This window comes from Semicossyphus pulcher, unplaced genomic scaffold (genome assembly GCF_022749685.1).
Source record: "Semicossyphus pulcher isolate SPU_LCO1_2020_fin unplaced genomic scaffold, fSemPul1.0.p SCAF_37, whole genome shotgun sequence".
Lineage (NCBI taxonomy): Eukaryota > Metazoa > Chordata > Actinopteri > Labriformes > Labridae > Semicossyphus > Semicossyphus pulcher.
Genome location: NW_027211712.1, coordinates 227587 through 251034, shown reverse-complemented (window position 1 = coordinate 251034; position 23448 = coordinate 227587). Strand labels below are relative to the sequence as shown.

Genomic DNA, 23448 nt, shown 5'->3' with positions numbered 1-23448 from the left:
CAGGAGGGGACAGGAGAGGACAAGAGAGGACAAGAGAGGACAGGAGAGGACACCAGAGACAGGAGAGGACAAGAGGAGACAAGAGGGGACAGGAGAGGACAGGAGGGGACAGGAGAGGACAAGAGAGGATGAGAGGACAGGAGAGGACACCAGAGACAGGAGAGGACAAGAGAGGACAGGAGAGGACACCAGAGACAGGAGAGAACAGGAGAGGACAAGAGAGGACAAGAGAGGACAGGAGGGGACAAGAGAGGACAGGAGAGGACACCAGAGACAGGAGAGGACAAGAGAGGACAAGAGAGGACAGGAGAGGACACCAGAGACAGGAGAGGACAGGAGAGGACAAGAGAGGACAAGAGGGGACAGGAGAGGACAGGAGGGGACAGGAGAGGACAAGAGAGGACAGGAGAGGACAGGAGAGGACACCAGAGACAGGAGAGGACAAGAGAGGACAGGAGAGGACAGGAGGGGACAGGAGAGGACAAGAGAGGACAAGAGAGGACAAGAGGGGATGAGAGGACAGGAGAGGACACCAGAGACAGGAGAGGACAAGAGGGGACAAGAGAGGACAGGAGAGGACAGGAGGGGACAGGAGAGGACAAGAGAGGACAAGAGAGGACAAGAGGGGATGAGAGGACAGGAGAGGACACCAGAGACAGGAGAGGACAAGAGAGGACAGGAGAGGACAGGAGGGGACAGGAGAGGACAAGAGAGGACAAGAGAGGACAAGAGGGGATGAGAGGACAGGAGAGGACACCAGAGACAGGAGAGGACAAGAGAGGACAGGAGAGGACACCAGAGACAGGAGAGGACAAGAGAGGACACCAGAGACAGGAGAGGACAAGAGAGACAGGAGAGGACAAGAGAGGACACCAGAGACAGGAGAGGACAAGAGGGGACAAGAGAGGACAAGAGAGGACACCAGAGACAGGAGAGGACAGGAGAGGACAAGAGGGGACAAGAGGGGACAGGAGAGGACAGGAGAGGACAAGAGAGGACAAGAGAGGACACCAGCGACAGGAGAGGACAGGAGAGGACAAGAGAGGATACCAGAGGACAGGAGAGGACACCAGAGACAGGAGAGGACAGGAGAGGACAGGAGGGGACACCAGAGGACAGGAGAGGACAGGAGGGGACAGGAGAGGACAGGAGAGGACAAGAGAGGACAAGAGAGGACAGGAGGGGACAGGAGGGGACAGGAGAGGACAAGAGGGGACAAGAGGGGACAAGAGGGGACAGGAGAGGACAAGAGGGGACAAGAGAGGACAGGAGGGGACAGGAGGGGACAAGAGAGGACAGGAGAGGACAGGAGAGGACACCAGAGACAGAAGAGTACAGGAGAGGACACCAGAGGACAGGAGGGGACACATGAGGACAGGAGAGGACAGGAGAGGACACCAGAGGACGGGAGAGGACAGGAGGGGACACCAGAGGACAGGAGAGGACACCAGAGGACAGGAGAGGACAGGAGAGGACAAGAGAGGACAAGAGAGGACACAAGAGGACACAAGAGGACAGGAGAGGAAACGGACAAAGAGAGAAGATTTAAAAACTACAAATAAATGTTTCAAAAGAAAGAAGAAAAATAATATTTCTATTTTCATTTGATTCTTATCTAACCAGAAACCAGCTCTTAAAAATCTTTCCCAGAAGAGAAACGTTTGTGACAAACACACAAACGCAACACAGAACGCTGCTGACTATTAAAGCGATTAACACAGACGGTGAACGAAGCAGATCATCACTCAGCAGGGCGTGGTGTAGCTGTGAGGCTGTTACATCACACAATGTCAAAATGCATTCTGGGAAAAGTGTGTTGTTACACCAAAACAGAGCGCTGATGTTTTGATGATGTCAGAGGATCAGGGGGCGGGGCTTGGTCACAGGGTGTTAATGCATGTGTGTGTTGTGTTTCAGGAGCTCAGCGAGGCGGCGACCTGTCGAACGACGGCGAGCACTGTGGTCCAGGAAGGGGGCGGAGCCTGGACGGACTCAACGACTGCTGTACAAACTTCCTGTCTACGCAACTGATCGCCATGGAGACGCTGACATGTGACACTGCCGTATGATGAATGATTGGACTCGAGCTTTGCTTTGAACTGAACAGCTGAGACGTTTACTGACCGATTCAAAGACTGTTTTTTCTGCTGCTTTAATTTTGCTTGTATAACTTTAACTTTATATTGTATATAATATTCGGTTTTTAAATCCTCCGTCAGGTTTTGGATCCTCACCTTGCTGCAGAGACAGGATCCATCAGAACTGTTCTTTAGTTTTGTCCTGATTCAGCTTCAGTCCATTTAAAAAAATGCTCCATGATGGTGCATTCAGGGACATTAGAGAGTCAGCTGCTGAAGAGAGAAACAGCAACAACAAAAACAAACTGTCATAAAGGACGAGCAGAAAAAATGACTCAAATGATTCAATTTTCTGAATATTGACTTTTGGTTTCTTTTCTTGTTGTTGCAACTTTGTTTTTTTATTTGATCTTCAGGTTTTTATTAACAAGCAGGAGGCCATGAACGTTGCATTCACTGACTCTCAACTAGTGCTTAAATCTGCTGAAAAGCATTTCTGTTGGTCAGAGTTAAACCTTTCCAAAGACAGCAGGGCGACATCGAGCGGTATCTGTAAACTGTTCCAATCAGTGAAATCTGTGCACTCACCACAGGGAGGAAGAAAAACACGTCACCGTTTTAAATAAAGTTGTGTACCATTTAAAAAAAAAACGTCCTGACAGAGGCCTCTGACTGTCCTGTCTGAGACTGACGGATGCTAGCATGTTAGCCGTTAGCTCTCTGGTGCTGATGTTGCACTGGAAGGACACGACTCGATGCAGAGTCGATATTTCAGAGCAGAAGAATCACAACCAGGTGTTTGCTGTGAAGTGGAACAAGTTGTGATTATGAAGTAAACGAGCAGTTGAACCAATAAATCATTAATCCAAGTTTCACAGAGCAGACGTGATGCTGCTCTGCAGCAGGCTTCAGGTGTCTTCAGGTGAATCTGTCAAATGAAATCAAAGATCTGACGGAGGATTTAGAAACGATCAGCAGGGATCAAAAATGAAGCTTTACGCGACTTTTTCTATTTAAAGGCCCTGTTCACACCAGACACTTAAATCTGTGTAACAGAGACATGACTGAGGACCTCCCAGCATGCACTGGGCTCACCAGTGCCATCTGGTGTTTACTGATTGTCCTCAAGTTTTACAATCCTGATCAGCTGATGGTGAGTCAGGTGTGAACAGGGTCAGAGTGTGTGTGAATGTTTTAATTTGTACTTGTTATGACGACTCGACTTTTAGAGGCTTTTATCTAATGTTGTGTTCGGGGGGGGGTTTCAGTGAGAATAATAAACCTGAAAAGTTTCTAAGAAGTTTTGTTTTTGTCCTGATTTACTGAACGTTTACAGTAGTTGAGTCAGTGTTAAGTTATTTTCTACCACTGGGGGGCAGCATACAAACAGGAGGACGGGGGGCACCGCAGCAGAGGAATAAAAACACAGAGCAGTGGGGTTTTGAAAAATGGGCCTTTATTTTGTAGTTTGGACAAACAGGAAGTGTGTATGGACTCTACAGACATTTGAGGACGTTGAAGTCACAGACGGTTCCTGCAGGACATCCACACAGCTTCCCGAACCTCGAACCTTTACGCACTGCACACTGCTCCCCTGCATCGCACTGACACACACACAGACTTGAGATAAGACAGAACTTTACTAATTAAATTCTATTCCCCGATGGCGGCAAAATTACAGAACAAAAATTAGAGTAACTAAACAAGAAGTGGATTGAACCTGCTTTGGATCAATAACAACCTCTTTTTAAAGATGAGGAGAATAACAGAGTTCTTACAGGAGGAAGCAGACCGAGCTTCTTCTCTGACGGCGGCAGCTTTTTGCTCTTTAACTTCTCCAGAACTTCCTGCAGAGCTGCGATCTGAGGACAGAAGACAAACTTCAACTCAACACTTCCTGTTTTACATCAAATACAATCATTCAACATCTGCTGCTTAAAGTTGTAAAGTTATAATCTCAAAGCTCTGTTTCGTTCTCTTTGGCGCCTCTAATGGTGATAAACGGTAATTGCGGGAGGTCACGTCCCAGAAAGCCATTCTTCAAATCTAAATAAAGATGTGATTTTGTGTGAAGTCAGGATATAAACAAGTTCTTCATGTGGTCAGGACTCTTTAATGACTCCAACACAAACATACACATCTTCCATGCAGGTCTTTTACTTGTAGTGGCGTGTCTAACCGTTCAGTATTACTACTTTTACTGCAGTAAAGGATCTGAAAACCTCCTCCACCATGCTGAGCAGGAAAATGGTTCAAATATTTCTGTCATCTTTTCCCAGGATTAACTTAAACTCAGAGATCAGCTGCTGAATGTTTCTCCAACGTCAGACTCACCAGTTCTTTCTCCTGCTGGGTCTCGATGGCGTCGTCATCAGCCGATCGCGCCTCCATCATCCTCTCACTGCTCCCCAAAACCACCAGCAGCCAGCAGGAGGCGCTGAGGAGCAGCATCCCGCCGCTGACCATGGTGCTGACTCAGACCAGGAGGGGTGAGTTGGCCTGTCTGTCCTGTGTCTCTGAGGTCTGAGTCGGTCCTGTGTCTCTGAGGTCTGAGTCGGTCCTGTGTCTCTGAGGTCTGAGTCGGTCCTGTGGAGCTCCTGGTCGCAGTCTGAAGGTTTATATTGGAGCGTTTGTGACGTCAGAGTGAAAATATTGACCTGCTGATAATGAGACAACCAGCAGACTGACCTCCGAGGGTCAGCAGGAGGAGACTCTCCGTCAGAGAAGACGTGACGGCAGGAGGACTATTTTATTTAAAGATGAAAACAGATTCATTCCAAATCTATAATTTGAGGTGACGTTAGACTTTAGAGTCCATTGTTTCTCAAAGTAATAAAAACTGTTTCCCATGTTGACGTTGACGTCAGTTAAACTCGAGCAGTCAGCCAATGAGAGAAGACAAAGCAGCAACAGTTTGTTTGGAGCGTAATGAAGCCCTCGTGGTTTAAACAACATTTGCTGTGTCATTGTAGCTTGAACACACATGTCCAAACTTCTAACAGTCCACACTGAAATACATTCATGCCACAGTCAGTCAGTCAGTCACTCACAGCGCCACCTCCTGGTAACATGCAGTAACTCACAAACATCCCATTTACATTAGATGTACTCTGTGTGATCTACACTAAACATGATCCCTGTTTGGTCCATTGCTCCGCGATGGAAACAGGAAGTGATAAATCATTTATGCAGATTCTAAAACAGCTTAGCGCTGCTAACAGCTGTTAGCATCGAACTGTTTCAGGAAGTGTTTACCTCTCCATGTTGTAGCTTGTAATACGTCGTGTTTTTAAGAGACAATCTTTGATCGTTCCTGTTTCAGTGGCTTCTAAACACAACTGTCAGTATTCAACACACCGCTTCAGACGCCATCTTTGTTTACATTCTTGTTCCTGAAAGAAAGTCAGCCGGTAGCTCCTCCTTCCAGATGACATCATCAGCGAGCTCTGACTGGTCATGTCTGTCATACTATCAGGCCAGTCAGAAAAAGACTGAATAATCTGACACAGACACAAAGACTGAAGACGAAATATTAAACTCTTTGTGTGCAATGCATTCTGGTCTTTGTATTTCTGCGTTCAGTGGACTGTTCCTTTAAGACCGCAGAAGAACAGGAAGTGCTGTTACGTTTGGGGTCTCTGCGTGTCACCGTTTACGTCAAAGTACATAAGAGGTTTTAATATCTTGCTCAGAGTGAGACCTCCGACCGACGAGGTCGACGTGTGTCAGACATTATTTAACAGAAAAACCATCAGGAGCCGTTTTATATTGATCCTGATTTATTGAAGACATCAAAGGTTTCCATCTTACTTTTTCATTACAAACTAAAACACTTTGATTTCATTTCCTAACAGCAGAGTTCAGAGAGTCACTGAAACTCAAACACAAACTTTCAGCACAAAGAAAGTTCTCCTAAAGTCTCTGAACACAAACTAAAATCAAACTGAACAATCAAACGTTTTATTAGATCAAACTTCTGAAACATTTCTCTCAAAACTTTTAACTCAGGACAAATTCAATCATCGTAACAATAAACTACAAAATATACACTCTTTTCAGCTGCGTCTCCCAGAATTCTCTCTGGCTCTGAAGCAGGAAGCAAAAAATAAAGTCATTAATATTAAAGTTGAACAATAACATGGTGAGATCAATCGTGGAGAGAGTCCACCGTCACATCAAGCACTCTGCTGCTGTGGATCCTACATTTCCCATAATGCACCTGAACAGAGCCTCTTATTGGAGCCTCACTGCCTGTTACACTTCTGAAGCCTCGATCAGGTTTGTGTGTGCGTATGTGCGTGTGTGTGTGTGTACCTGAGTGTGTTCAGGTGTGTTCATGGTGGTTGGTTTTTACCTTTAGTCTCTGGAGCTCGACTTGAACGCCTGCTGAGTCTGAAACACATAAACACACATCAGTACAACACACGCATATAAACACAGCGTACCATGTGACCTCACAGAATGAAAACAACCTGTTGACTGTAAATTAATTCAATATTTACTGATTTTGAAAAACACGAGAGAACAGACATGAAAACAAACGGGAGCGGGAGAAACTCTGAGGTCTCACCTGCGTTTACAGTTTGGACAGCTCAGGTATATGTGTGTATGTATGTCACACTGTATATTAGAGGACTACCTGTGCAGGAGGATTTGTGTCACTGACCATGTAGCTGCCGGTGTGGAAGCCACACATGTACCACAGCATCAACATGCTGGAGGCGGAGTCAGCGCCTGCAGAGTCTTTACCTCCAAACGCCCAGAGAGGAGGAGGAGGAGGAGGGATGAAGGACACAGAGTCCTGCAGAGAGACACACCGACCAATCAGCAGACAGAACATCAGTAACAGCTGATTTGATTCATGTGTGGGTAGTTTTACCCCCAAGCTCGACTGAGGAGGAGGAGGAGGAGCAAACGGAGGGAAGACAGGGAAGCTGTGATTGGTCGGTTTGTGTCCTCCGTCTCTCTTCTTCTCTTCTTTCTCCGCTGTACTCTGATGACTGAGTCTCTCTCTCACCTGCTCGCACACAGAACAGATGACGGATCAGTTTCAAGATGAGGGCAGGTGCAGAACCAACAGCTGACCAGCAGGTGTCACTGTTTAAATTAAAAGCTCACAAACAGCTGGACTCACTGAGGAGGAGTTCTGATCGTCTCTCCATGCTGACCTCCTCTCTGCTCCTCTCTCCCCCTGCTTCTCCTCCCTCCTGCTGGGCACGCTCGTTCTCCTGCCGCCCTGCAGGAGCCACAGACAGTTTGCCTGACGTCTGTGTTTATCTGACCGTCATTAGGAAGCATTTCCAACACTGGGCGTTAATTTAGACTGCAACCAATGATCAGAGTCATCTTCATTAATCAGCCGATGTTCATCTTTGAATCGATCAATCATTTAGTCTTTCAAATACCTGAAAAGATTTTCCAGAGCCCAAAGTGACGTTCAAATAACTTGAGTCAAACCAACAGTTCAAACCCAAAGACGAGAGAAGCAACAGTAAATATTTGACGTAATTTAAAGTCCTGGTTTCACCTTTGCAGCGGCTCTGCTCGGTCCGTGCAGCTCATCCAGGTTCAGCAGGCTGCTGACGTCCTGCTCCTCCTCATTGTTGTAGTCCTCATAGCGAACGCAGCATCGCTGACCTTTGACCCACTGAACCACAGCCGGATAAACCAGGCCGTCCCCTGAATACACAGCCCGGCACAGAGAGCCCGGTTTCCAGTCCTGAACACAGAGAGACTCTGTTCTTCATGTGAAGAAGTTTAAACACTCAAAGTTAACTGTGTCTGAATGTGAACCTAATCAATGTGTCAGAGTTTATTAATCAATGCATAACCAACTGATTCTGATCTGTACATTTACGACGGTTTTTAAGGGTTTCCTTGAAATTCATTTTTACCAAATTACATTAAAATCATCTCTGAATGTTCACTAAAAGATTTCGGTCTTAAGGGTGTGATCTCATATCTTGTTTGTATTGTAAATGTATTGTAATGCATTCAGCTGTATGTGGCTTTAAAGGGAGGCCCCTGAAAATGGAGCACATTCGGCTCATTAGACTATATTTAGTGAATGTGAGGCGTTTCTCTTGGGCCTAGTTAAAGGTAGTTCAGACGCCAATGTGATTACAGAAGGTGGATGTTACCTGAGAGTCCTGTCTCTGGGTTTTGAGAGCAGCTTCAGGACTTTTGAGCGCGCTCAGTTCAACGTCTTCCTCGCTGCCAAAGCCGCTGAATTGGACTTTGCAGCGCTCCCCGTCCAGAGACACCTGCCTGTCCTCTGACAACACGGCCCGACACTGAGCGCCCACCGCACACTGACAGACACACAGATGCTCTGCTGCACAGTATGTTCTTCACTGATCAGGTCTGTTAGTCAGACTGAGATATGTCTTACCGTATACAAACAACACTTTTCTACATATGCCTGTTTTTATGTTTCAAAAAACTGAAGGATTTTCTATCTAAAATAATTCAAGGCTGTCAAATGAAAAGAAATGGGAGAGAAATGCTGATGTAACCAGGAGCTATAACCCTCCTCTCACCTGTTTCTGCAGTGATTACCTTAGACTGGGTACTGGAGGGTTCAGCTGCAGGTGGAGAGGCTGTCTGTCCATCCTGCTGCCCGTCATCCTGCTTCAGCTTCTCTTTGTCGTCTGTCTCACCTGAGGCTGCACATTCTGTCACATCCTGCACACACAGGAAAAGACTAACAATCCAGAATCACAAATATAATTCTGTCCTATAAACACTTAAATGAAAGAACAGGACACAACGGACTCCATTCAAAAGTTTGTGCTTCAATGCATGAGGGCCAAAGCTTGACATACTGTTTAAAGTTATTCTTCAACATGGCATGTATTTAAATATCTCTCTTCAGCTCCACCTGTCATTCCATTAGTCTTACACTAGAACACAGTGCAGGTGTCAGAACTAACACATTTAAATCTTAAATGTTTAAAACACTGTTCAGAGTAGAGTGTTAACTTTCTACATGCCGAATTTGATAGCCAGTTAAACTGATTTAAAAACGTGTTTGGTTATCTTCTATCATTTTTAAATAATTATTAATATGACTACAAACATTAAATCATCGTATTTTGAATGTAGTTTGGTGGACTGTTTGGCACTCACAATGTTGACAAAGAAACGCTTCTGACAGCCCGCGGAAAGTTCAAAGAGTGATTCCTGTTCTAACATTCATATCAACATTTATCATATTAACCTTTAAACTGAAATACATAAACTTTAAAATGAACCAGCGAAAATTGTCTCTGGGTATTTTCTATCTATAGCGTGTTGGTGAATGTATTAAAATGACAGCATTTTGAATGGAGTTTGGTTGAACCCTCTTACTTGACATGTAAAACGTTGTACCTTCCTAACCCTGCCACCCTTTAGCCCAGTAGAGTTACGGTAAAGTGTCCCAAACGTCACTATTTCTCTTTTATTTAGAGCAGAATGACTAAAGCTGAAATCTGAGAAATCCGAACCTGAGAAATGTCCAAAGTTTTTCCAAAGACTTCTGTGAGAGACGTTTCGTGTTTAGCAGCGCCAGTGACGGACTCCTCCTCCTGCACACAGAAAACGTTTTAGCGTTAGCTAGCAAACAAGCTAAATATAACATTAGCAACATTAGCCTGTTGTAAATTAACCGTAAACGTGTTGGCTACGTTAGTCAGCTGGTTAAACTAGCTGCTCGGTTCGCGGTAATTTCCCGCCACATAAACACAAATTATATCTTTACAAATGTACCGGCTCCACAGCTGCGAGGAGGCCGGTGTTCTCTGTGGTTTCAGTCATGACTTTCATCCGTGAGAGGAACAATTGTATCACAGAGGTAAAGGGTTTACCGCCATATCCTGCGTCAAGCTCACCTGGCGTGAAGAAACAGCTGCTTCCGGTCTCACCTTTCAAAATAAATACATCAGAATTTCCGGAAAGTAAAACAAACGTTTTTATCTGGACTGTTCTGCTGTTTTACTTACGAATTTAAACGTTTTAAAGCAGAAACAAATGTTTGTGTATTTTAAGAGACCTGAATATTTACAATAGATGTGATTAATATAAAATGAGTGGTATAAAAAAGTACTGGCTTTATATAATGAACTCATTATCTCAAACATCCTCCAGCGTCCCCACTTTGTAACTTTGTGTTGTAACGTGCCTTGTATAAAATGATTGATTAGAACCTGCATTGTGCCAATTATTATAGGCTACAGACATAAATGTTTTATTAAAAAATGTCTGTAACACTTCTTGTTGTTGCTACAAAAAGACTTTTTAGTTGAGGAAGAACTCAGATCTTTTCCTGCTATAAAACTTACTAATACACTGCGTGAGAAAAAGACTCATTCAGTAAAGCATCAAAGGAAAACAGCTAAACCTGAAACTTGGGACTCTGGAATCATGAAATGTTTTAGACTAAGGACGAAAGACAAAAAGTTTCAGTTAAACTTTTATAAACGGTTCAGTAGTTTATAACAAAACATCAGATTGTATGAACTCCTCACGTGTGTGTGTGAAAGCGTGAGTCTGTCCCTGTGACATGTTCTGGATCAGCAGTAGAAGGACAAGTTGCTCTAATTTGTACTTAAATGCAGCACTTAGTTCTTCCCATCTCTGTTTTAATGACCTTTGACACTGAGTGAACGAGGCAGGAGTGGATTCAGACTTCACATCGAGCAGCCGAGTGTGTCGACTGATAATGAAGGAAACAGCTCAGCTCTCCTCTGAAACAGCCACCAGACTCCAGAGGAAAAAACAGCGATTTAAGGACGTGTGAGATGGTAATGAGAAGGAGAGGAACGACTGCAGACTGAGGACATGTCAGCCAGCAGGAGGTTCTCACACACACACACACTAACACGTGTGTATTGAAAACTTTAAGGTTTAATTAGTCAGTTTGTGGATTGTGAAATTCAACAATTTGCATCTTAGGAAGTTTGAGAAACACATTTCTCACTGTTAAAACGAGGAGAAGGAAATCCACCCGTCAACTACATTTGATAAACACTTTTCTAAACTGTGAGCCTCCTCTCACTGACAATTAACTCTTCAAATGTCTCTCACAGTGAATCTTAGACCTAAAACTCTCCTTTACCTTTAACACCTTTGAAGTTAAACTTTTAAACATTTTAATTTTGAACATTAAAAAATACAAACGTAGATTTTGTTTCTTGAAAGCATCTTCAAACTTTCCTCTGAAACCCTTAAACGATCTTACTTTAAAACTTTGACTTTAAATGTAAAACTTTAAAGCTTTATTTCAGTTAAAGATCCAAATACTCTAATCTCCCCTGAAACTCACATTTCATGTCTTTAAAATCTTAGATTGTTTTTTAAACTTAAAATCTTTTAAGCTGAATCTGTTTGAACTTTAAACCTTCACAGTGACATTGAACAGCAGATATTTGTTGTAACTGTTTTCAGCTCCTTCAGAGTTTCTATCATGTGATCTGATCATTAAATCACTGACTGATGATCTGCTGATCACTCGTCAATGAGCCCATCACGTCTGTATTAAAGACAGTGAGGACGAGTTTCACACATGAAGCCTTCAAACTGACCTTTAACATAATGTTTTTATCAGGTGATCAGATTCTATTAATCATGAAACTTTAACTTTCCTTTAATAGATTTAAATCGTCTCACTTTTTCTACCAGATGCTGAAAACGTAACATATTCATATTTGATTTGACACCTTAAAATACCTGACAATAACTCCATGTTCACGGACCCTGAAACGATTCTTATTTGATAAAAAGCCCTGCCACGTGTTCACACGTGTTCTGTCCCTTCGTGCTGAGCTGTTCGCTGACGGTCACGTGACCGAAAGTCGACTTTCAGTCCCTGAAATGTTTTGACTTGTTGACCTTAAAAGGTTTTTAAAAACTTGACAGAAGTTTTTTTAAGATCAAATCCTAAAAATATTTTCAAATATTTGAGTAATTCTGCTGATTTAAGGTGTTAATGAAAGATTTTCACATCCAATAAAATCAGTTATAATCAATACAATCAATAAATAAATGTCTGATGATCCTCGGATCAGTGATCGATGAATCTGTTGACACTTAATTAGTGACGTCATGTGATCAGTAGTTTCACCTTAAACGATCAGAGGGATTAATACTGAAGTGCTGATTGATTTGATCACATGTGATCAGTTTATATCCAATCACTACTTTTCTTTAATGACAGCCTCTGTGCAGGTTTCAGGTGTAATAATGTGCTTTTATTGTGAAAGGATCCATGAACTCAGTTCATTTAATGAGCCAATAATTGAACTCAAATTGAGTCATGTGACTAAACTTTCATAATCTTAAGAAAAATAAAAGAATTGATCAAATGAGAAGTTTGAGTTGATTTTTACACATTAAAAGTTTCTCTGACTAAAATCACAAAAAGCACTTTAACTGTGACGTCACGTCCTTAACTCAGGCAGCGTCTTTAACACGAGTTTTAAGCTCGAGAGCTCCTGAAAGGAGAAACTGTCCTGTGAGCGTCCCGCGCTGTTTTTACTTTCATTCACTGACATAAGACGTTCGGACATCTCCAGGTGCATTAAACAGTTTATGAGACAGGAAGCAGGATCAAACTTTACATGTTCACGTTGAGCACAAATCATGAAATCATACAAAGCAACAGCATTAAACCGTCCCGCGCGATCCTAGTGACACCAGCAGGGGGCAGCACAGGACCACAGATTGATATTGGCTTTGTTTAGAAATGAAAACTTTTCATAGTGTGAAACTTTTATTTGTATTACAGGAACATGATGTCATTCTTTATCAGATCTGTAATAATAAACTGATTAAAGTCACTGTATGTGTTAAAGGTAAGAAATGAGGCTGCAAATCACCTTGATCATCACCACCATCATCATCACCACCACCAGCTGTCAGAGATGTAAATAATAATCCTGTAAACCCCTTAAAGATGCATAAAACCCCAAACATGTCCCCGCTGATTCTAAAACCACTAAAAGTCTTTATAAAACTCAAAAATAACTTCAGTCATCACGTTTAGTTTCTCCAACCTGAGCCCTGAATCCGGCCGTCCTCATACGTCCTCAAAGTAAAAAGTTTGACCTCCTTTGTACCTCAGTATTTCAGTGGCGGTCCAACATGTTCACGCTGAGTCAGCTGGAAAACAAATGAGATCAAAAGAATAAAAACTTCTTAAACTTCCATTTAAAAGCTCAAATGTTTCTCATTATTTTAAAATGTGTTTGACTCCCTAACTCGTGTTGGTCAATGAAGTTTCTTGAATGTAGAAAGGTCCTAAAGGTTTGCAGGCAGGATGGAAATATAATGTCCTGTTTAATGATTCATGCAGGAGTAAAGTGATTTAAACAGACGAACTGAAGTGAAACCTGCAGGTGTGTTTCTGGATTATTTTTTCAGGTTGATGTGCAAAAGCATAGACTGTATAAAAAGATCTATATAAAGATATATCAGTATATAAAGATCTATATACACAATCATTGGTAGAAACCCCTCAAACCCAGGAGCCTCAAACAACCTGAAAATCCAGTTCAAACCTCTGAAACTGTCTCAAAACCCCCAAACTCCTTCATCTCTCTATAAAACATCCTCGATGGTCCCTGAAACCTCCCAGAGACCCTCAGGGGCCCTCAGGGACTCCCCCTCAGCATGAGTGCCTTTTCCGGGAACCGGTTTCTCTGTCCCGGCGTGTTCTGACATGCCTTGCTGGTTTCACCGCTGCAGTGTCACTACGGGGCCGCTGGGGGGCGTCTGAGACCTGGTTTTACCCTGCAGACAGACCTGATCACAGAGGGGGGTCAGACGTGTGTGACAGCAACATGTGGTGTGAGCGCGTGAAACCTGCATGTGAAACAAGCTGCAGCAGAATGAATGCATGAACGTTCAAATAAACACTTTTAATAAAACAACATTTTAATCATTATTCTGTTCTGCGGCTGCGCCAGATTTCAGACTAAAGCCAGTAAACAGGTCCGGTCCTGTGACCCGGGATATTTTTAGCCCGGATGGATCTTGCAGACCCAGCAGGCTGCAGCTGAAGCGTCCAGGACAGAGAGCGAGCTGCAGCAGAGGAACTGACAAACCATCTGTGAATAAACGAGAAACAAAACTGTCATCTGAATTTCTCGTGATTTTCTCCTCGAGTTTAACTAAACGCATCTTTCCGTCTCTTATTTTAAACTCAGCTCTTGCACAACCTGCAGCACGGCCTGCGTTATACAATGCAGAAGCGGCTCTGCCCTCGAGCTCGTGCTCTGACACGGGGCTGATCACCTGCCCTAGCTTCCCTTAACTGTTAATGCACGAACCAGACTTAATTTAAAAACATATGACTTGAAGTATCGTCGCTGCTGTGCGGGTGTATCTGTGTGTTTGTGAGCAGACATGATGTGGATGCATAACAGGGTGGAAGCCTTCTAATGTCCGGCTGTGTTTCAGGGGAACTCTGCAGCTTTCCTGAGCAGCAGGAGCAGATTCCGGGAGCTGGAAAAAGAGCAGGGTGGAGAATCTGGAAATTCCTCCACTCAGAAAGACTCCCAGTAAACAAACTGGGAGAGTGTGAGGAGGAGAGGAGGGGGGAGAGAGCGGGGGATTCTCCGAAAACACCCACGTGGGTTCACCAGCGTCTGCTCGCGCTCAGCCAATAGGAGCAGAGTACGGGGGATCTATTGACAGCTGCAGACCAATCAGGGAATGAGCGGCTGGGCGGGGTGACGCCCTCTACAGAAAGAGGGTATAAAGCCCGGACAGTTTCGTCTCTCAGCAGCAGAGATCGTCTTCCTTTCACACTCTCACATCACGGACTAAACGCTCGATTTGTGTTCTCTCTTTACCGACTCTGGAAGGATCTTTGCACCGATCTGGATTATCACTTGTCTGGACTTTATTCCGGGAATTTAACGGGACAGCAGCCTCTCCGCGCTGTGGATATTTCTTCTTATCCTGGATTTTGTGGATTATTTTACTGACTTCAACATGACTCTGGAAGAGGTCGTCGGATCCAACAGCACCGAGAAAAAGTAAGTTAATGATGCGTAATTACGCACTGCACGAGTGTCAGACCCCCTCTCAGACCAGGTTCTGGAGCAGATTATAGTTCCGGATCACATGTTCAGACCTGCACGCTCACATTATTACACATATTTGAGTTGCTCTGCGGGTTTCGGTCACGTTTCTAACCGCCTCTCTCTCTCTCTGTGCAGGATGGAGACGGTGAGTCAGGCTCTGGAGGAGTTGCTGGTCGCGGCTCAGAGGCAGGACTGTCTCACGGTGGGAGTCTACGAGTCCGCCAAGCTCATGAATGTGTAAGTTTGAATTTCCAAACAAGATTTCCACATGTTTTATTATTAAATGCATGTGCTGACACATGATTGTGATGGTTCTGGAAATAACCCGGTCCTTCCTCCTCTTCCTCCTGCAGAGACCCGGACAGTGTGGTCCTGTGCGTCCTCGCCACCGATGAGGAGGATGAAGATGACATCGCGCTGCAGATCCACTTCACACTGCTGCAGGCTTTCTGCTGCGACAACGACATCAACATCCTGCGAGTGTCCGGCATGAGGCGGCTGGCTAAGCTGCTGGAGGAGGAGACCGAGGACAGCAACGGCAACGAGCCGCGGGACCTGCACTGCATCCTGGTCACTGTAAGTCCTCCCCCCGATACTGAACCGGAACTAAGACTCTTTAATTCAGCTTGTAATACTGTTTGTTAGCAGTTCTTGTGAAGCTGCACGAGTAAAAATATTCCTAAAAGCAGCAGATGCAAAAATACACATTCAAGTTTACAGATCATAACGTCATAAATATAAATACGACCGGAAGTCTAACCGTCTCTCCCCCCGTGTTTTGCAGAACCCTCCGGTGCAGCCGATGCAGAGTCAGGCCCTGCAGAACATCAGCAGCTTCTGTGAGGAAAGCCGCTGCAGGAACCAGTGGGTCCCCTGCCTGGACCTGCAGGACCGCTGATCCGAACTGGGCCGAGCCGAACCGAACCAGACCGCTGCGGAGCGGTGAGAAGGAGTGGAAACAGTCCAAACAGCCGTCCTCCTGCTGAAGAGGATTAACGGCGTTTGTGTTGAGAGAGGGACCGGGCCGAGCCGAGCCGGGTCTGCCTGCTGCGTGATTGGGGGATTGAGTTGGCCGGGGGCACGTGAGACGTGGTGCGGGTACCGGACGGGTTCTAAAGGCCGGACCCCGTGTCCTGTTAGAGGAGCAGAGGACTGTGCATGAGGACCCAGGTCCTGCAGCTGCAGAGAGGGAGAGATGTTAGAGAACTGTCGCGTGACTGACCGGCAGCTGCTGGACGTCACGTGACTGAACTGAACTGATGAATGAAGTGAGGAGCTGCACGTGAAGCTCCAGAGCAGCTGAGGTGCTCACACATGAACTGAGGTGAAGTTATTGGATATGTGACGTCATGTTTTCATATTTCCTGTTATTAGTACGTCATGGAGTTACACAGTGACGTGACAGTTTGTTATTTAAAGGAGCAGAGTAATATATGAGTGAATCCAGCTGTTATTTAATGTGATCAATAAATTATTGAAGGAGAAGTTATTGGTTCCTGAGTGTTTCATCCAGGTGTGTGTGTGTGTGTGTGTGTGCGTGTGTGACTCGCCCACTTACAGTCACAGTTGAGTCACAGAAGGTAAATCACAACATTTAATTAGATTCAACATGATTGATCTTTATCCCCGCTGGTGTCTTGCGACAGCTCAGCCTGTACTTTCACTTCTTCTACCACTCAAACATCCTGAGGAGGGAAAATCTCTCTGTTAAAACATGACCTGCTCTGAACATGAAGATAGGTCAAAGTCAGACAGTGTGGGAACCACTGAGGGGCCAGGATCAAACCAGGAGTTACAGGGTTAATGTGTCACCTGGGTGTTTTTACACATAATTTAGCTTGACTTTACTTTTTGTACTTTCAGACTACCACAGTGAGCTCTGTGTACGGCTCAAAGAGGGGTCAAAAAATAAATAAAATGATGCCCTCTGTAAAGAATCTTTAGGAGATTTAAATCTGAATCCAACTTGACGTTTATAATCAGGAATCATGGCTGTTCTGAGGGCCAGGGCTGATATCTTTCCCTGGTAACATCTGAAGGTTTGAGTAAGACCTAAAACAATCTGTACCAACCCATTAAGTTTGAATTCAACCGAAACTTATCAATAGATACAGTCTCTTCGGCTCAGCCGTGGGCCAGAAAGCTAACGGTATGCTAACAAGATTCAAGATGTTGTACATGGAAATACAGTAGATTTATTATAACTACAGTGTGTTTAACAACAACTCCAGCTAGCTAACCTGACATGTCATTTTCCCCAAATCAGCTTCAAGATTTTCACCAAACAAATGATCTGTACAATGTAGCCATCATAACATTATCACTTCAACTATACTATTGTCAATATCAGGAAGTAATTAAAACCCTTCAGCCAATCAAAATCGAGTATTCACTCAGACTTGGTAAAGTTCTGACTAAAGGATTAATTGCCAAATCAGCTGTCTTTGGCTTATGACGTCATACTTGGAGTGCCACAGGGATCAGTCCTCGGGCCTTCACTCTTTTCTTTCTGAATGCTTCCTTGTGTTTTTATTACATCTTGATGAGATAAGTGCAACTCTCACCGCCCAAGTTAGTGCAACCATTTCAAGTTCAGCTTCAAGTTTCAGAGACAAAATCCAATAAAACCACAATTTAAGCATCTCTACATTAGCTGCCTGTAAGTTGTAGAGTCAATTTAAGATGGTTGGCTGTCCACATACTTTGGGTCGTATATTTAAACAATCGGCAGAGCATCAGAGTGTGGCTCTGATCGCTGCAGGAGGAAAGTAGATGTTACAAGAGGGCTGTGTTGGCGGAGATCTTCACAGTTTCCATGGTGCCATCTGCACTCTGTGTGTGTGTGTGTGTGTGTGTGAGCCGAGATGAGGGCAGTTTATTTTTATTTTGAGGCAGTTGAACCTGCAGCATCTGCCGTGCTCCAAATAAGTCCTAAAAGGAAAGTGGGTTGCAGCTTGTGCTAAGCTAGCTAGGCTAAGAAGATACAGAGGCCTTCTGAAATGTCACAATTATTTTAAGAGATAATCATCAAAAATAGTTTAATATAAAGCTATAAAATCAGTTACATTCTAGGTCATGTTAGCGTTAGCTTTAAGGTTCAGCTAGCTTAAACAGTTAGCCTCAAGCTCCAATTATTGTAAAGTCAGTCAGATCAGGTAGCTTTAGCTTTTAAAACATGTAAAAACAACAAGAGTTGTTCCAAAGTGCAGCCTCAATACATGTTTAGCTTCTAGGTCCAGTTAGCTTCGAGTTAGCTTCTCCACCCTGTTAGTTAAAATGTACCTTGTGGGAGCTGTTGCCTTACCTGTTAAGTCATGTTAGTTTAGAGTTAGCTTCTATGTCCTGTAATTTAGCATTAGCTTCTTGGTCCTGTAAGTGTAGAGTTAGCTCTTGTTAGATAAAGAGTAGCTTCTTGACACTCTTGTGTTACAGTATGCATCTTGGTCTTTCTGCTTGAGAGTTAGCTTCTATGTCCTTTTAGCTTAGTGTTAGCTTCAAGGTCCTGTTTGCTAAGAGTAAGCTTACAGTGGGTTTATTGTTAGCGTAGGTCCTGTTGGGCTACAGCTAGCTTCGTTTAGTTTATCTTCTTGAATCCGTTGGGATAATTTTAGCTTCTAGTTCCTGTTTACTAACAGTTAGCTTAATGTTAGCATTTGTCTTATCAGTCAGCTGCTGGTGAAACTGAAACTTAACTGACAGTTCATTTAAAAAGACCTCAGGGGGGAGTGTAAGGGGGGGGGGGCTGTTACTGCAGGTGAACACTATCTACAGTAGCCTACAGTGTTGACAAAGCTATCTATGGATCTACAAGATTAAAAGTGAGTCACTTCAACTGACTCATGTTTGCCCTTTTCAAGCCTTAGTGTCTGTAATTTCTGTAGAAGAGATATCTCTGCATGCTGAGCCAAATATTCAGTGACTCACTTCAATAATATCGGACAGATTACAGAAGGACGTTCACCAAGATAACACATCAAAGAAATCCTCATATATGTGTTGTGTATAGAACAAAAAGCATGTTCGCACAAACTATGAAGCTCAGTTTCTTCTGTTCTCAGGGCAGATACGTTTCTGCGTTTAGCTGTTAGCCGCAAGCGCACTCAATGAGGCGGAGGTGAAAGAAAGATGCTTCAGCTGTTAATGTGTTTCTGAAATGTGAGTGAAGAGTTGGAGGTGTCTGCAGGTCGGATCAGGTCCTCCGAGCTCAGCACGTTTCTCTCCTTTTGTCAGAGAATAAAAGCACAAAGTCTTTGGTGCAGCTGCACTGAAACAACAGGTGAAACTAACCTGCAGTGTGTGTGTGTGTGTGTGTGTGTGTTCTGAGGGCGTGGTGGGTTCAATGACTGAGAAGAGAGAAACTAAAGGAAGGTTTCAGAGCAGCCATTCTGCACGATTTCAGTCAAGTTTTTAAGTCTGTTTAAAACCTTGTCAAGCAGCAGTTCTTTCATGCCTCTGAATCACCAAAATGACACAGCATTTGGGATGCTGCTTAGCTTCTCTGTCCTGTTAGCTTAGAGTTAGCTGCTAGGCCCAGTTAGCCAAGAGTAGCTTAAATGTCTGGCAGGGTTAAAATGAGCATCTCTGTCCTGATAGCTTTTGGTGAGTCTCAAGGTCCCAAACGTCCTACAGTTTTTTAGTTTCTGGCTTCTGTCGGTCTGGAATTAGTTTCTTGGGCTCTGTTGGATTTGAGTTAGCTTCTTAGTCCTTTAGCTTAAAGTTAGCTTCTCCTGTTGTCTAGAGGCCACTTTCAGATTCTGTTAGCTTAGAGTTAGCTTCCAAGTCCTATTCTTAGCTTACAGTTAACTTGAAGGTTCTTTTAGCTTATAGTTAACTTCTCATTCCTTCAGGCTTATAGTTCAATATTGTGAGTTAAGAGTTTTCTTTTTGGTCTTTTAAGCTTATTTAAGCCTGTTTTTACCTTCCATGTTCTGTTAGCGTAGACTTAGCTTCTCTTTCCTGAGACCTGTATTTTTGGCTTCTAGTTTAGCATAGACTTCCTGATCTTGACAACATTAGCTTGAAGCTAACCATATATATCATGTTAAGCATCTTTATAACAGGATTTCAGTATTTGCTCTCATGTCTGAGCAGAATAGAACAGAACAGCGTGTTTTTGCTCCCCTCCTTCGTGTTTCTGACCTTTGAAGGTTATTTTTTGCTCCTGTGGTGTTTTCCTTTGAACGTTTGTGTGTAAAATGCTTCTATAAAAACACAAACAGAGAACTCAGAGTTCTTCTAGCTGTGTGTTTGTGTGTAACCTGCTGAGCTCTGCAGCCAACTCTGTACAAACAGCCCCCAGCCTCTGACCGTGATGTCACATCCTGATGTCACATCCTGTTGTAACGGGGACTCCGCTGCTCCACTGACGCCACAGGGCTGTTTGTTTTGGCAGCCGGCCCGTCCCTGCCGGGGCCATCAGGGTGGACGGGGCCACGACTCCTCTGACAGCACAGGAACAAGCCTGAAGTCACCTCAGTGTTCAGAGAAATAATGTGAGAATAATACAAGAACAGAGCACACGAGGACGTCTCACCTCGCTGAGGCTCTGACTGTCATGGAGAGACGGGGACTTTTTCACACGTTGAACAGATTTCAGTTTCATGTCTTTGGAGGCTTCCTCTCCTCACACTTAGTTTTAGGTTTCACTTTCTAAAGTCCCTATGGATGACATGAAGCCTTAACCTTTGACCCCTGGTGTTTGTCTGCTTCAACTTTTAATCAGCTTTAATCATGCTTTATTGCTATTTTGAGGCTACCCAGGACTCCTTAGGCATGTAAATGGTGACCTAGCAGCATCACATACAAACTGTACCGATGGAAACAAACAACCATCACTGGATGAAAAAAGCTCTCTGAGGGGTTTACAGACGTTTAACGTCTTTGTTTGATCAGAGACACGACAAGCTCTGGGTTCAGACCCCAGCAGGATGTCAGACGTGTGTTCTCAGACTTTAGTTCAGACTTTAGTTTTCAGCAGTTTAAAGTCTTTTTAAAGATTTAATTAATTCTGTTTTCAGTTTTCAAAGAGACAAAAGAATCAAGAGAAGCTGCCGTGTTGATGTAACAAGGAAAACTGCTGCAGTTATTACATATTCAATTATGTCACATGCTGTTTATTTCTGCACATAATGCTGCTTATACGTGTTGCTCTTTATATTCTTATTCTTATTGCCTGTTTTTTTATCTTATTCTATTGAAGTCTTTTACTCTGTTAATTGTTCTGCACCAAATCCACCAAAACAAATTCCCTGTGCGTGTAAACCTACTTGGCAATAAACCTGATTCTGAAAGTCTCTGTGATTGGTCGGTTTGCTCTGATGTCGCTCACTTGATTGTTTTAGAGGATCACTCGTTGAAATTGTTCCTTCACCGTTTCCCCACGTTAGAAAAGTTGAGTTGAGTTCAGGTGAGCTTCACTGTCATCACTCTAACAGTGAACACGACCTTATCATTAAGTGATATTCTGCAGGTCAGGTTATGTGCAACACTCTGCAAATATCCTAAATATCCAATCAAAAGTGAGAAGTTTATCTCTTATTTGTGGACATCGTTAGCATTAGAGCTCATTTCTGTCTCGTTAAAGCTGGTAAAAGATGGTAGTCATGGTTACATAAACATCCACAGAGAGTGTGAGGAGGTGAACTGCAGACAAACAGCTCACACCCCGTCTGTACACTGAGCTATACAAGCTGATCTGACATCAGGGAAGCAGAAACATGGACGTCAGTGACACACGCACACACACACACACACACACACACACACACGCACACGCACACGCACACACGCACACACACACACACACACACACACACACACACACACACACACACGCTGTCTCTGATCTGATGGTAGGCCTGTACCAACCTGTACTAATCACCTCACACACCCACAGCGCTTCTGAGCGTGTGCAGAGAGAACCAGGCACCTGTGAAACCCTGCAGTTCCTCTGGTGTCCACTTGAGGCTGTCTCCAGCAGTGAGTCAGTCCCCATAGAGCCCCATGTTAAACTTTACAGCAGAAATAAACATGTTTACAGCCTGGTACAAAAAACTGTTTGGGTCTCTACAGGTGTCTTGGAGCCTGTTGGAGATTTGTTCATGAAACTATCAGATGAATAATCGAAGGTGAACTGGCTCATTAGCAGCTAACAAATTAGCCCCAGCCACAGACTTAGCGTTTGCTAACCCTTTGCTCCTCTTTAGCTCCACCCTCTCATCGTCTAAGATGCCAAACCTGAGGTTTCAGAAGGCAGCCAACAAACCGATGTGTGACGTCACGGTGGCTTTGTCGATTACTGACAGTCTGTATGAAGTTTTTTATTGCAGCTCAAAACTGATCACAGGCAGAAGAACACTACGGGATGCTCACAAGATAGGTTGTCCTTTTCATCATTGAACCAACCAGCTAACAACAGAGAGGACTCAGGTCCTGAACTTTGCACCATGAGCCCTCACATCCTCTTTCAGGCCTCGAGAAGCCTCACAGACAAAACCCTGTAGTCGTGTGTAAAGCTGTGTGAAGTCAAAATGTTTCCTCACTAGTGATCTTTGTGGAATATAAAAAGCTAAAAAGGGAAACATCATGAGGTAACGTGAGGACTGTGTGGTGAGATCCATGATGTGTTCGATGACCCTCGGGCGTTGGAGCACACGATGCAGAGCTCGGACTGTCACTGATCTCAGGAATAGCAGCTTTATTTTTAGTGGAACACTGAGGAGGAATGTGTGTCACAGTTATTTCTGCTCTGCTGCAGCGTCCACGTACAGCGAGTAGGCCTCCCCGCTCTCACGCCTGCGTCACGTCACCGTGGAAACACATCAAGCCTGGTGATTGGATGGTTGAGCCGAGCAGCTGGTGGGAGCTGTGGTCGGGTTTATTGGATAACGAGAAGAGGCCGGAGCCGAGAGACACGTCGACGTGTTACGTAGGGAGATCCTGCTGCCGCGTCACTGACCATGTAAGGCTGCTTCAGGATCAGAGAGTGAGTCACAGAGGGAGAGGAGGAGGGAGGAGGAGGAGGAGGAGGAGGAGGAGGAGGAGGAGGAGGTGAGAACAGTCAAAGGCATGAAATGAAATGAAGGATGAAGCTGTGAGAGGCAGAGATCGCTGCAGCATCACAGAAACTCATCACAGCAGACTCACAGGAGGAGAGGCAAGGTTTCAGGTTTCTGACGCTGAGCTCAGGTCTTTGAAGGCATCACAGACATGATCAATATTAAAGCATTTCAGGGACATCCTCTGCGTCTCTTTAAATGGGGTTTGACGGTTTTGGATGCTTTAACGGGACAGAAACACAGAGC

General features: G+C 44.2%; 3 protein-coding genes across 3 annotated transcripts; 1 reads left to right on the top strand and 2 right to left on the bottom strand.

Moving 5' to 3' along the window:
• Positions 1-3574: 3574 nt before the first annotated feature.
• On the bottom strand, positions 3575-4544 carry LOC138606788 (cocaine- and amphetamine-regulated transcript protein-like). Its single transcript, XM_069679237.1, has 3 exons — positions 4413-4544; positions 3857-3940; positions 3575-3682 (listed from the first exon to the last, which is right to left on the bottom strand). The coding sequence occupies exons 1-3, from the start codon at positions 4542-4544 to the stop codon at positions 3575-3577; spliced, it is 324 nt and encodes a 107-aa protein (XP_069535338.1).
• Positions 4545-6275: 1731 nt separating this feature from the next.
• Positions 6276-9875, bottom strand: LOC138606741 (survival motor neuron protein-like). The gene is made up of 8 exons (XM_069679168.1): positions 9828-9875; positions 8637-8762; positions 8219-8389; positions 7606-7797; positions 7201-7314; positions 6958-7095; positions 6745-6879; positions 6276-6470 (listed from the first exon to the last, which is right to left on the bottom strand). The coding sequence occupies exons 1-8, from the start codon at positions 9873-9875 to the stop codon at positions 6435-6437; spliced, it is 960 nt and encodes a 319-aa protein (XP_069535269.1). The 3' UTR covers positions 6276-6434.
• Positions 9876-14857: 4982 nt separating this feature from the next.
• Positions 14858-16630, top strand: LOC138606749 (growth arrest and DNA damage-inducible protein GADD45 beta-like). Its single transcript, XM_069679180.1, has 4 exons — positions 14858-15097; positions 15281-15382; positions 15499-15721; positions 15930-16630. Exons 1-4 carry the CDS (start codon positions 15054-15056, stop codon positions 16041-16043), a joined length of 483 nt encoding a protein of 160 aa, XP_069535281.1. The 5' UTR covers positions 14858-15053; the 3' UTR covers positions 16044-16630.
• Positions 16631-23448: the final 6818 nt, after the last annotated feature.